The sequence below is a fragment of the Triturus cristatus genome, chromosome 4_2, assembly GCF_964204655.1.
Source record: "Triturus cristatus chromosome 4_2, aTriCri1.1, whole genome shotgun sequence".
Taxonomy (NCBI): Eukaryota; Metazoa; Chordata; class Amphibia; order Caudata; family Salamandridae; genus Triturus; species Triturus cristatus.
Window position 1 is genome coordinate 234,211,616 of NC_140586.1, and position 12,778 is coordinate 234,224,393.

Genomic DNA, 12,778 nt, shown 5'->3' on the forward strand with positions numbered 1-12,778 from the left:
CAATCGAGCTCCCAACATTCCAATGTTCTAATAAGGCTTACTACAGCTCGACCATAACCAGGTCACTAACCCCCTACGTTACTGCTAATCTTTATTCTCGCCTATTTAAACGTTTTTCAATTACATCAGTTTTGCATTTTCTAACTTATTTAGACTATATAGAACAAATATTCCTTACACATATTTTGCTGACATAAGGCATTCATTGCGTTTGATCTATGCAGAAATTATTTCAATGGTTTGAAAGGCATTCTGTTTTTTTAATTAATAATGCTTATTTAGTTTAGTACGTTTGTGTAAATGCACACTATAAGATTAGCATGCCAATCCATTGACCCAAATTAATTTTAGTATTATTTTCAATTTTTTCTACTATTGACTTACATTTTTAATTTGTATTCAATTACATTGTAGCACGGTCATTGTCAAGGCAGATTTGTGTGATGTACAGAAACCTTGCAAACATAAAAAGTATTTTAAAAAGTGTGAATGTTCATAACTTCGTTGGAGGAATTTTAATTTAGTTCACTGCAAGATTTTAGTTTTTTTTCGAACAGCAAATGTGGTGAGTTAGCAAACAAAGAGCAAACGACAGACCAAGGTCCAGCTCGACCAATCCACATGTACAGTCAATTGAGGGATGGTGCAAACACACTTCCTGCACCCGTCGTCCTGAGGTGCAAATCACAGCCAAAGTTTTTTAAGAGAAAGCGGAAGGTGCACTCATAGCGAAGTCAGACATGTAGCAGTATTTCCAAAATTATTTCCTTTATTCTATCAGTCTTTAAAACTGGCACACAGCCAACACGTTTCGTTCTCAATAGTGCCAAAAAGGGAACTTCATCAGGGCGCTGGTTTTATGAAGTGCGTGTTTTTCGATGCGAAGACAAGGGCTAATCACTCCGTTTCTATGAAGGAATAAGATGTCTGTTAACCAAGGGCTAATCCAGTTTTAAAGACTGATCGAATAAAGGAAATAATTTAGGAAATACTGCTTACGTGTCTGACTTCGCTACGAGTGCACCTTCCGCTTTCTCTTAAAAATATGTGGTGGGTTAGTTGAGCTCTCAATAATTTCATCACTTTGTGGCAGAGTAGAGGGTGCAATGCTTTGTGGGACACGGTTTAGTGTGTCAATCATATAAATTGTGTTGGTAGATGGTTAGGTGTGACAGCACCTGTTTTGTGCACATGGACAAAACTTGGTTTTGCATGAAGTATGGATGGTAAATCATGGATGACCTCGGACTAACCATGTTTAAGACCTAGCATTTGACCCGACGGTGGGCAGCTTCTGAAGGCACAGAGAGCTTTGCATATGTACTTTGTCCTTAGAACTGACCAGGGGAGTGAATAAGTGCTTTTAGGACACGTTGTGTGCTAACACACAATATGTCTGCTTAGCTTTCTATTCCAGATAGCCTGTTGCTATGTGTGTTTTTTTCAGTTTGAGCTGGGTAAGTTATTTTGCAGTAGCCAAATCGCACCATTGGTTTGGATCTGGTTTGGACCAGTAGATGAAAACTGAGCCCTTGTTCACAGGATGAAATAGTACATATGCATGAGCTTTTTAAATGTTTTGTACAAGTACAGCCCTTCTCCATTCCTTTTTGTTGAATGTAGAGTTTTAAGACTGCACACGGGTGGTTTAACTGCTCGCAAAGCAGTGGTGTATTTGTAAGTCACCAATCACTTTCGTGGGAATAAATTTTTAAAAGGGTTAGCATCAGCAACATCTCTCCATCTTCTTCCCACCAGAAGAGCTAGTGTTTGCGAACAGATCACCAAGTAACAATTTTTGCATCTCAGGCAAGGCAAACAAAGAAGGGTTGCATCATTGCATGTAAGGAGAATAGATGACTGGACTGAACATGTCATGGGACACTTTGCATTCCTGCTTGTCCTAGGTACATCCAAGTTGTTGGGTGCAGACAGCCCTGTCCCACCTCAAAGGCAAACATCGATCTATGATGGGCGACACAACTCCGATACACTTTCCACCTGCTCCAGTTTTCATTGAATGGCTCAATTTCCTTAGAAAATCCCTTAATCTATTTACCCAATTGAAGGACTTGATTAGACTTTGGTAGATGTTATGTTATGTTATATTCCACTTGTAACGCGCTCGGCTACTCACGAGTATCCCGGCACGAAACCTGAGGCAGACAGAGGAAATCAAACAAAGAGAAACGTTTTAAGCTTCCTTTTGAAAGCAGCGAGCTCCTGAGTGAGACGAAGATCAGGGGGGAGGGCATTCCAGGCCCTACTGGCCCTGACCGTCAGAGAGCAACCTCCAATCCTCTGAAGTCTAAATCTCGGAATTATGGCCAAGCCCAGAGAAGCCGAGCGCAAGGCCCTCGCAGGGGCATAGAAAGAGAAACGCCTCTGGAGGTAGAGAGGACCCTGACCGTGGAGGGCGCGATGAGCCAGAACCAACGTTTTATATTTGATTCTAGCCGCTACTGGTAACCAATGGAGGGCGACCAGATGAGACGTGACACTCAACTTCGAAGAGAGGCCCAGTAGCAGTCTGGCCGCTGTGTTCTGGACTACCTGCAATTTCTTGATTAGGTAACCAGGAGAGCCAATATAGAGAGAGTTAGCGTAGTCCAACCGAGAAAGAATCAAAGCGCAGGTGACTGTAACTCTGGCTGCCTGCGGGAGGAGAGGAAAGAACTTTCTCAGGGTTTTAATAAGTCCAAAGCAGCAGCCAGCAGTTTTCTTAACCTGGGTGGAGAACAGCAGATTCTCCTCGAACCAGACGTCCAAGTTCTTGGTGGGCCGACCCTCGGACGAGGGGAGAGGAAGCTCCTGAGGCCACAGCTGATGACGGAAATCAGATGAAAAAGTGCCAAAAAGCAGGTTCTCCGATTTTTGCTCATTGCACTTGAGCTGAGCCCCTGCCAGCCAAGTGAAGATGGAGCGAAGACACTGTTGGGCAGCAAGAACCGAGCTGGAGGCCTTATCCCAGGTGAAAAGCAGCTGAGTGTCGTCTGCGTAGGCCAACACCTTAGCACCGAGTGCTTCAGCCAGGTGGATCAAAGGCGTAACATAAATATTAAAGAGCAGAGGGCTCAGGGAGTAACCCTGCGGGACACCCGTAGTGACCAAGCGGGGGGAGGAATAGCAAGGAGGGAGCCAGATCTGCTCAACCCTTTCCTCTAGGAAGGACCTGAGCCAACCCCATACAGCCCCTGACACACCAATCTCAGCAAGACGGATCAGCAGAAGATCGTGTGGGACCGTATCAAAGGCCGCCGAGAGATCCAATAAAATCAGAGCGGCCCTACCCCCAGCGTCAAGGCACGTCCGGATGGCCTCCACGACCTCGACAAGGACCGTCTCAGTACAAGGGCCCGAGCGGAACCCTGATTGCGATGGGTGAAGGAGAGCCTCAGCCTCCACAAAATCAGACAGTTGTTTAAGCACCACCTTCTTACAAATCTTAGCCATAGCTGGCAGGAGAGAGATGGGACGGTAGTTGGTTGGATTAAGCGGGTCCAAAGTTGGTTTTTTAAGCAGTGGCAGAATCTTAGCCTCCTTCCAGACCTGAGGTACCGCCATGGACTGAAGGGAGAGATTAACGATCTGATTAACTTCTAAATAAATGTTTTCTGCTACAGCTGCTAGAAGTCGGGCCGGGCAAGCATCAGCTGGGGATTTTCAGACTATCCAGAGGGTGAACTGGGGTAAAGGCGGACAACAGAGTAGATGGAACCGGCCACGCAAACTGCGAGCCTGGCAGAACACATAAGTCGGGGGGGAAAGAGGCCTGAATTGCCATTATTTTGTCGCCGAAGGCGCCAGACAGAGTGTTGCACCAGTCAAACGAGGAGGGAGCCACGCTTGTTTGGGCCACCAGGGAGGTAAAACTCTGGACTATAGAAAATATTTCCTTAGAGTTGTTCCTAGCAGCCTCGATACGGGAGGTGTAGAAGAGACCTTTAGCCTCCGAGATAGCAGCATAGTAAGATCTCTGGGCAGTTCTGAGCCGGCTTTTGGCCGCCGGGCAATACTTGCTCCTACGCCAGTCACGCTCCAGGATTTTACACTCCTGTTTAATCACCTTAAGAGCCGAAGTGAACCAGGGTTTAGAGGGAGTAATTCTAGCCGGTCTTATAGGACGAGAAGAGGTGATGGAGTTCACAACTCCAGACACCCAGCCTGTAAACCCTGATATACAGTCCTCCAAACCCCCGGACATCGAAGGCCTGGCAATGTCCAGAGCCTGAGCAAGTTCCAGAGGGTCCACTCTCCCCAGCGCAGGTTTCAAGAAGGCAGGTGCCTGTGCCTCAGCCCTAGAGACGGAGCAAGAGAAGTAAGATAGGAAATGATCAGACCATGACACAGGGAGGGGCTCTTGTACCAGAATTGGAAAATTGGAACAAATCGGGTCCAGTATATGGCCAGCCAGATGGGTGGGGAGGCCGATGTGCTGTGCAAGTTGGGCAGTATGAAGATTGTCCAGCAAAACGGAGGCCTCTCCAACCCCTGGCATATCCAAATGAAAATTCAGATCGCCTAGCACCAAATAGTGAGAAAACCTGGCTGCTCTAGATGTAAGAGCATCTCCCCACGCCAGAAGAAAGGGGCCAGAGGGGCCTGGGGGCCGATAAATCAGGGAAACCCCAAGTGTGAAGTGGGCTGACAAGCGGGCACTAAAGTCAACTGCTTCGCAGCCTACCCAGTCCCCTGAGTCGCCCAAATGAAGATCCCACTGGTCTTTATAAATGACTGCAACGCCTCCTCCCCTGGACCCCTGACGATCAACTCTCCGGATCTTATAGCCCAATGGGGTCGTCAACGCCACTATGGGAGCGGAGAATGGGTCCAGCCAAGTCTCGGTAAGGAACAACATGTCTAAAGTGCCGTCCTCTAACAACTCATAAACGTCCGCATGATGTTTCTTCAGAGAACGAACGTTAATTAGTGCAGCAGAAAACGCAGCAGGCTTAGTCCGCTCAGTGCGACCCGGGGAAATAGTGGAGGGGCGTCTGCAACTCACCCCTAGTCGAAAACCACAGATACTACAGGTTCCCAAATGCCTCTCAGCCACGTCCAAAGAGTGAAGATTGCGACAAGCAGTCAGGTCCAGTGCCCTAAGAGCCGCACCGGAATATGAAACCGGCGCCGCGGGCAGGTGAGACCTACGAACCCAGGCAGGGGCCTCTCTCGCGCCAGGCGCTGCCGAGGCGCGGACGGGCGCAGACGGGCTTGCCTTAGGTGTGCCTTCGGCGCGCCAGCGGCGCGCCTGCTGCGCCCGTCTGCTCGGCGCGCATTAAATGCCCCCTGATGTCAAAACGACTAGAGCGCTGACCAGCGCCAATCGTTAAAATGGCGCCCACAGAACCAGGAAGTCCCTCCAACCCTCGCCGAAAACGGCGCCCCAAAGAGAAAGTAGGTAAGATGGAGAAAATGTGCAAATTAGCGTAAATTCTTTTAAAGTGCGAGTAAGCGAAGGGAATCACATAAATAGCAGCGAGTAAGTAAAATTCTAAAATCACTGTTCATTAAAATACATCACGCAGAGCACACAACACAATGAATGACTCGTAAGTCAAACCCTCAGGACATAACATAACATAACAGGGACATAAATTGATATTGGTGAATTTATATTTAGGGCATATCACTGCTTGCATTATCTATTTAATTCAAGCCAGGTTGTTGTCTCCCAAAATATGTCCTTTCTTGCTTTGGGTAACCTGGAGGAAATATTGAGCTCCAATCCACACTTACACATCTTCTTCCACAGGTGTCAATACTACAGAATTTAGCAGAACCTCATCTCTTGTTTGGATGCCCCAAATAACTTTTGTGTGGTCATAAACATTTGCCAATAGATAGCTGAGATTTTTGAGACTTTCTGGTTTTAAATGCATGGGCTTTAACTCTTTACTTTATCAATGCTGTAGTCTTGGTGACAAATACTGTCCACTCCTTTACTATATAAATCACATGGTCTACCCTATGTCAGAGCCATCTTTACCTACAGGGACTGCGTTCACAAACCAGGGACTAACTGTAGACACTGGCACCTATCAGGTTAAAATGGGTTCGAGAGTGGACTATGTTGCCTTTCTGAAGGCCCGCAGTAGTCCCTCAGCGTTGGAAGCCAATGTTAGAGCCAGAGTTGTTTCTTGCAAGTGATGAAGAAATCATCTGGAGTTCAAGCACTTCCACTTTACACATTTGTGTGGACAGATGCAGGGTTGAACCCATGGTCTCTGAAGTAGATAGCGTTCCATTTGTTGACTTTTCTTTTTGTATACATTTGGTAAAATTCTTCAATCTTTGCAACTAATCCTCATCTCAGTATGGAACGGACTGTGCCTCAGAACTAGGAATGAGATCAGAAGTACAGCAATGCTCACTGTGAATCAGTATTTTACCTTCATGTTGCTCACTTGATCCTCTGTGGCGAATTTAAGGACCTTTGGGCAACAAAATCCCAGTAGTGCATTCAAAGCCTAACTGCGGTGGTACATGTACCGAAGACAGATCTACTCATCCATCAGATTTTTTGGGTGACACAGAGATGCTAAATTAAGTTTATTTTCTTTTGTGTCAACAACACTAGGGGCCTGATTACGATGGCGGTTGGACGAGAGTCTGACCGCCATTGTTGCAAGCAGGTAACCGTCTGACAATGTGTCGGCAGTCCCGTCTGCCCTATTACGATACGACCACCGTGTAGGTGGTCGTAAAATGCCTTTTTCTACTGAGGCTTGTGCTGCGGCCCGGAAAAGGGCTACAGCACAAGCAGATGTAGAAAAAGGCACTTTAAAAACATCCATGCACCGTGTGCCAGGCACCATGTGGTGCCTGGTGCACAGTGCATGATGTTTGGAGGGGACCACATGTGCCCCGCCTGGCAACTTGGCATTGGGCTACGGGGACAGGGCCCTTTTTGAGTCCCCAAAGTCCCTTTTCGACTGCCTTTCCATGGTGCTGGGACCGCCATGAACAGGCAGTTGGAAAAGGGCATCCTAATCCCTATGGCGGTGCCTGCGCAGGCACTGCCTCCATTGTAGGGATTAGAATCCAACCCAATGGGCTCCTTGAGCCTGTCGCAGGCAGCGGTCTATCCCCTTGACATCATCCCTCCGACGGCCGGTATTGTAATCCGGCAGTCGAATCGATGGCCTATCGGTGGCACTCCGCACAACATCAAAATGAGGATCTAACTTAGCATTTAGGGAGCAAGTATCCCCGCAAGAAAAAAGATAACAAAAGGCACTGTTGCAATGCCTACAAATCACAGGGTTCAGTCCCCAAACATGAAAAGAGAGCAAGAAACAGAGTGAAGGGTGTAGGGGGTGTTGGGTGGTTCAGCAGGACATGGCCTGGAGAACCACCGTCCCAAGAGCAAGATACAAGAACCTTTTAAAAATAGGAATGTTTTGGGTTTTTTACAATCTGTAATCTTGAACTGTCAATAGCATTAATTTGCTGCTTTAATTTGCAATGCACTGTTGTTGACATAGGCCACACTCTCATACTTAAAACCGAAGGAGAAAGGGGATTACGGGTGTGTGCTTGGAGGTATTTTAACAGCGATTCTCTCTTTTCTTCCTTTCTAGTGCTGTGGGTAAAACCTGTCTTCTAATCAGCTTCACCAGCAATGCTTTTCCTGGGGAATATATTCCGACTGTGTGAGTATCCATTAATACCATGAAAGAGGAGTCCAGATGTATTGTTTTTCCTGCTAGTCACTAGAATTGTTTCATATCTTTCTGCTTACTCCCTCTCAATCCCGCACACTGCTGCCTTAATACCCCACCCCATTCCCTATATTTCTCTTCTGTGTAATGCTCTTTCAAAACTAACTCCTTGTCTCTTCAATAAATTCTAATCTCCTCCTTTGCCTTTGTATATGCCTGTTGTTCTCTTCTCCAATCTCCTTTATGCCCACTTTGCAGATTCGAAAACTATTCAGCCAACATGATGGTGGATGGCAAGACTGTGAACCTGGGGCTCTGGGATACAGCTGGACAAGAGGAGTACGACCGACTCCGCCCGCTCTCATATCCACAAACGGTGCGTTACTTTCAGGGCCTAATTTTCTCAGGGTGGCAGTGTGGAGTGGAGAAACAAGGATACCTAAATAACTTAAACCAGAAGGTGCATGTTCACACCTGATGCGGGTCAAAATTGCTCGAAATTCATCACCGTCTGGTATTGACCCTAGGTCATTGTATGTCAGAATGTGTTATACAGAAATAATCAATCAATCAATCAATCAAGAAATTTGTATAGCGCGCTACTCACCCGGAGGGTCTCAAGGCGCTTGGGGGGGGGGGGTCTGCTACTGCTCGAACAGCCAGGCCTTGAGTTGCTTCCTGAAGGAGAGGTGGTCTTGGGTCAGACGAAGGTGGATGGGGAGGGAGTTCCACGTCTTGGCTGCCAGGTAGGAGAAGGATCTTCCTCCCATGGTGGCTTTTCGGATGCGTGGAACGGCGGCGAGGGCGTGGCTGGTCGATCGTAGCTGACGGGTGGGAGTGTAGAAGGTCAGGCGGTTGTTGAGGTACCTGGGGCCTAGGTCGTGGAGGGCCTTGTGTGCGTGGGTGAGGAGTCAGAACGTGATTCTCTTGCTGACGGGGAGCCAGTGGAGGTCTCTCAGGTGTCCGGAGATGTGGCTGTGTCGGGGGATGTCCAGGATGAGTCGTGCGGAGGCGTTCTGGATGCGTTGGAGTCTTTTCTGAAGTTTGGTTGTGGTTCCGGTGTAGAGGGTGTTCCCGTAGTCCAGTCAGCTGGTGACGAGGGCCTGGGTGACCGTCTTCCTGGTTTCGGTGGGGATCCAACTGAAGATCTTACGGAGCATGCGTAGGATGTTGAAACATGATGATGAGACGGCGTTGACTTGTCTGGTCATCGAGAGTGAGGAGTCCAGGATGAATCCCAGGTTGCGTGCGTGGTCCGTTGGTTTGGGTGCGCTGCCAAGGGCCGGGGGCCACCATGAGTCGTCCCATGCAGAGGGTGAAGAACCGAGGATGAGGACTTCCGTCTTGTCTGAGTTCAGTTTCAGGCGGCTGTTCATCATCCATTCGGCTACGTCTTTCATCCCTTCGTGTAGGTTGGTTCTGGCGGTGGCTGGGTCGTTGGTGAGGGAGAGGATCAGCTGGGTGTCGTCGGCGTAGGAGATGATGTTGAGGTTGTGTCGGCGTGCGATGGCCGCGAGGGGGCTCATGTAGACGTTGAAGAGGGTGGGGCTGAGTGATGATCCTTGTGGTACGCCGCAGATGACTTCGGTGGCCTCGGATCTGAACGGGGGAGGGGGACTCTCTGGGTTCTTCCTGCGAGGAACGAGATGATCCATTCTAGAGCCTTCTCTTGGATTCCGATGTTGCTGAGGCGCTGCACTAGGGTGCGGTGGCAGACAGTGTCGAACGCTGCGGAGAGGTCCAGGAGGATGAGGGCCGCTGTTTCCCCGTTGTCGAGCAGGGCTCGGATGTCGTCAGTGACTGCGATGAGGGCGGTCTCGGTGCTGTGGTTGGCTCGGAAGCCGGACTGCGAGTGGTCGAGGGATCCGTTCATCTCGAGGAAGGCGGCGAGCTGTCTGTTGACGGTCTTCTCGGTGACTTTGGCAGGAAACGGGAGGAGCGAGATGGGGCGGTAGTTCTTGAGGTCGGTGGGGTCTGCTGATGGCTTCTTCAGGAGGGTGCTGAGTTCGGCATGCTTCCAGCTCTCCGGGAAGGTGGGGTGTTGAAGGAGCAGTTGATGATGTCCCGGAGTTGGGGTGCGATGACGGAGTCTGCCTTGTTGAAGACGTGGTGGGGGCAAGGGTCGATTGGTGATCCGGAGTGGACGGTGTTCATCGTGTGGATGGTGTCTTTGGTGCTGACTGGGGTCCAAGCGCGGAGGGTGGTGGTGGGGGGCGTTGGTTCGGTGGTTGGGTGCGTGGTCTGTGCGCCGAAGCTGTTGTGTATGTCGGCGATCTTGCTGTGGAAGAACGAGGCGAGCGAGTCGCAGAGTTCTTGCGAGGGGGTGATGTCCTTGGTTCCGGCGCTGGGGTTGGAGAGCTCTTTGACGATGCTGAAGAGTTCCTTGCTGTTGTGTGCGTTGTTGTCTAGTCGTTCCTTGAATGCTGTCTTCTTGGTGGTGTGGATCAGCTGGTGGTGTTTGCGGGTGGCGTGCTTGAGGGCAGTCATGTTGTCTGTAGTCGGGTCTTTGCGCCAGGCTTTCTCGAGGGTACGGCAGTTCTTCTTGGAGTTCTTGAGATCGTCATTGAACCAGGAGACTTTCTTGCTGCCGGGTCTGCTGGGATGGTTTTTCAGGGGTGCAAGGTCGTTTGCGCAGTTCGTGATCCACTGTGTGAGGTTGTTGGCTGCCTGGTTGGGGTCCGTTGAGCTGGCGGGAGAATTCTGGTTCAGGGATGTGGTGAGCTGGTCGGTGGTGATCTTGCTCCAGCTCCTGCGGGGGACCTGTTGCGGGTGGTGGTGAGTCGTGGTCCTTCTGAAGCTGAAGTGGACGCAGCTGTGGTCTGTCCAGTGGAGTCCGGTGGAGTAGCCGAAGGAGATGTACTTGCTGGAGGAGAAGACTGGGTCAAGCGTGTGGCTGGCGTAGTGGGTGGGGGTGTTCACCAGTTGCTTGAGTCCGAGGTTGGCGAGGTTGTCCAGCAGGGTGGTGGTATTGTTGTTGTTCTCCAGGTGGAAGTTGAGGTCTCCTAGGAGGATGTAGTCAGCGGAGGAGAGGGCGTGTGGGCTAATGAAGTCTGCGATGTCTTCGCTGAATTGCGTGCGAGGTCCTGGGGGTCTGTAGATGAGGGTGCCTCTGAGGGTGGTCTTGGGGTCGGTGTAGATCTGGAAGTGAAGATGTTCGGCGGCTGTGAGGGTGTCCTCGGAGCTGGTCGTGATGCGGATGGTGTTCTTGTGGACGATGGCGATGCTTCCTCCTGTCTGGTTGTCGCGGTCCCTCCGGGTGATCTTGTATCCATCCGGGATGGCGATGGCGATGTCGGGCGCAGAGGAGGCGTTCATCCAGGTTTCCGTGAGGAAAGCGATGTCTGGAGATGTGGTGTCGAGGAGGTTCCAAAGTTCCACGGCGTGCCTGTGGACGGAGCGGGTGTTGAGCAGGATGCAGTTCAGGTGGTTGCTGCTGGTGCTCGGCTTGGCGGGTGTGGGTGCGGTGCGGGTCCGGATGCAGGAGAACTTGCAGGATTGGCAGGTGAGGGGTCCGTGGGTGCGTCTCGGGGTGGCTTGGTAGCAGCCGGGGGTCCGGCCGGTGTTGAGTGCGTTAAGGGTGGCGGCGTCGTAAGTCCGGCGGGTGGGGTGGCTTCTGCGGGGGTCAGGGGTTCTGGCGCTGGGCGCGGTCCAGTCGTGGATGGGCGCAGACGGGCTTGCCTTTGGCACGCCTTTGGCGCACAATCGGCGCGCCCGCTGCGCGCGTCCGCTGCGCGGTCGCTTCGGGGGTGTCATAAGAGGGGAGGAGGGGTCAGCTGGGAGGTGTGGGGGGATGGGGCCGTACGGGAGGCAGCGGCGGGAAAAACGGGGCTGAGGAGCCCGGCGGACGAACCACTCACTCGGGGGTACAGGAGAGAGAATGGGGCGGGCAGGCACACGGGCACTCAGGCAGTCCAGGCGGGGGTACAGAAAAAAGAAAATGGGGCAGGCAGGCACACGGGGGCACTCAGTCCAGGCACAGGCAGTCCAGGCGGCGCTCGAGCAGGGTAGGAGAACGCCGATCTGGAGGGAGGAGCAGGAGGCAAGAAGACTCTTACATAGAGGATCCAAAATATTTTTACAAAAATATGGTCCCATTGTGTGTAGATTTCTATTATTAACTCCTAATGGGCATTTTATTCCTAAATTATATTAATGCAAGACATTATGGGGCCGACTCACAGAACTAATCTGAGATAAAATCCTAAACTTACTACTTTTGGTATTCACAGAAGGCATTTAGTTTATTCCTAAATTATATTAATGCAAGACATTATGGGGCCGATTCACAGAACTAATCTGAGATAAAATCCTAAACCTACCACTTTTGGTATTCACAGAAGGCATTTAGTAGTAGTAAAGTTAGGACTCCTAACTTTACTACTACTAAACTGAGACAAAATCCTAACTTTACGACTTTCGGTATTCACAAAAGGCATTTAGTAGTAATAAAGTAAAGTAAGGAGTCCTAACTCTCGTAAATGTATTACTGGCTGAAATTCCTGGTCCTTTCTTTGAACCAGAAAGAGATTGCTGAGGAATCCCCTGGGGTCTAGGGAAGTCGGAGCGATCGCCTACTTCTCTAACATGGCTTGTTCCCCTTTATCTATTATTAAAGAGTCCTCTTCTGAGAAGAAAAGTGAGTTGTGTTTTTAGCTCGGCACTGGAGTATGAGAAAGTGCCATCTTTCTCGCATGGTATGCCCCCACGTTTTGCTGAATTGCTGAATGTACTTTGACTGAGTGTGCCCTGGACTCCTGCCAATCGGGTGCCCAGGGCCTATGTTCCTTCCAAAAACCTAAAACCCAAATTGGCAAACCCTGGCCACATGTCAGCCCCTGGTAAATGGTACCCTAGGTACCCAGGGCCTTGTGACCAGGGAAGGCCTCTAAGGGCTGCAGCACTCATTGTACCACCCTTAGAGGCCCTGTATCCTAACACACACACTGCCCTTGCAGGCTGAGTTTCTGGGTACAAGACAAAACAAAGAGTCGACATGGCACACATCCCTGTGTGCCATGCTCACCACCTACACTGCCCTGGCATACTTCAGCCACCCCTCTAGCTGGGTGCCCTATGCCAGTGGTGTGGGCACAGGAGCATGAGCCCTGTGCCCC

General features: G+C 50.3%; 1 protein-coding gene across 3 annotated transcripts in view; it reads left to right on the forward strand.

Moving 5' to 3' along the window:
* The window catches only part of LOC146833509 (ras-related C3 botulinum toxin substrate 1-like), a 95,416-nt gene that overhangs the window by 49,972 nt on the left and 32,666 nt on the right, over positions 1-12,778 (forward strand). For all 3 annotated transcript variants that reach the window (XM_085601356.1, XM_085601355.1, XM_085601357.1), the window contains exons 2-3: positions 7,584-7,655; positions 7,923-8,040. In XM_085601356.1, coding sequence (XP_085457482.1) covers positions 7,584-7,655; positions 7,923-8,040 — 190 coding nt within the window. The remainder of the gene's footprint in view (positions 1-7,583; positions 7,656-7,922; positions 8,041-12,778) is intronic.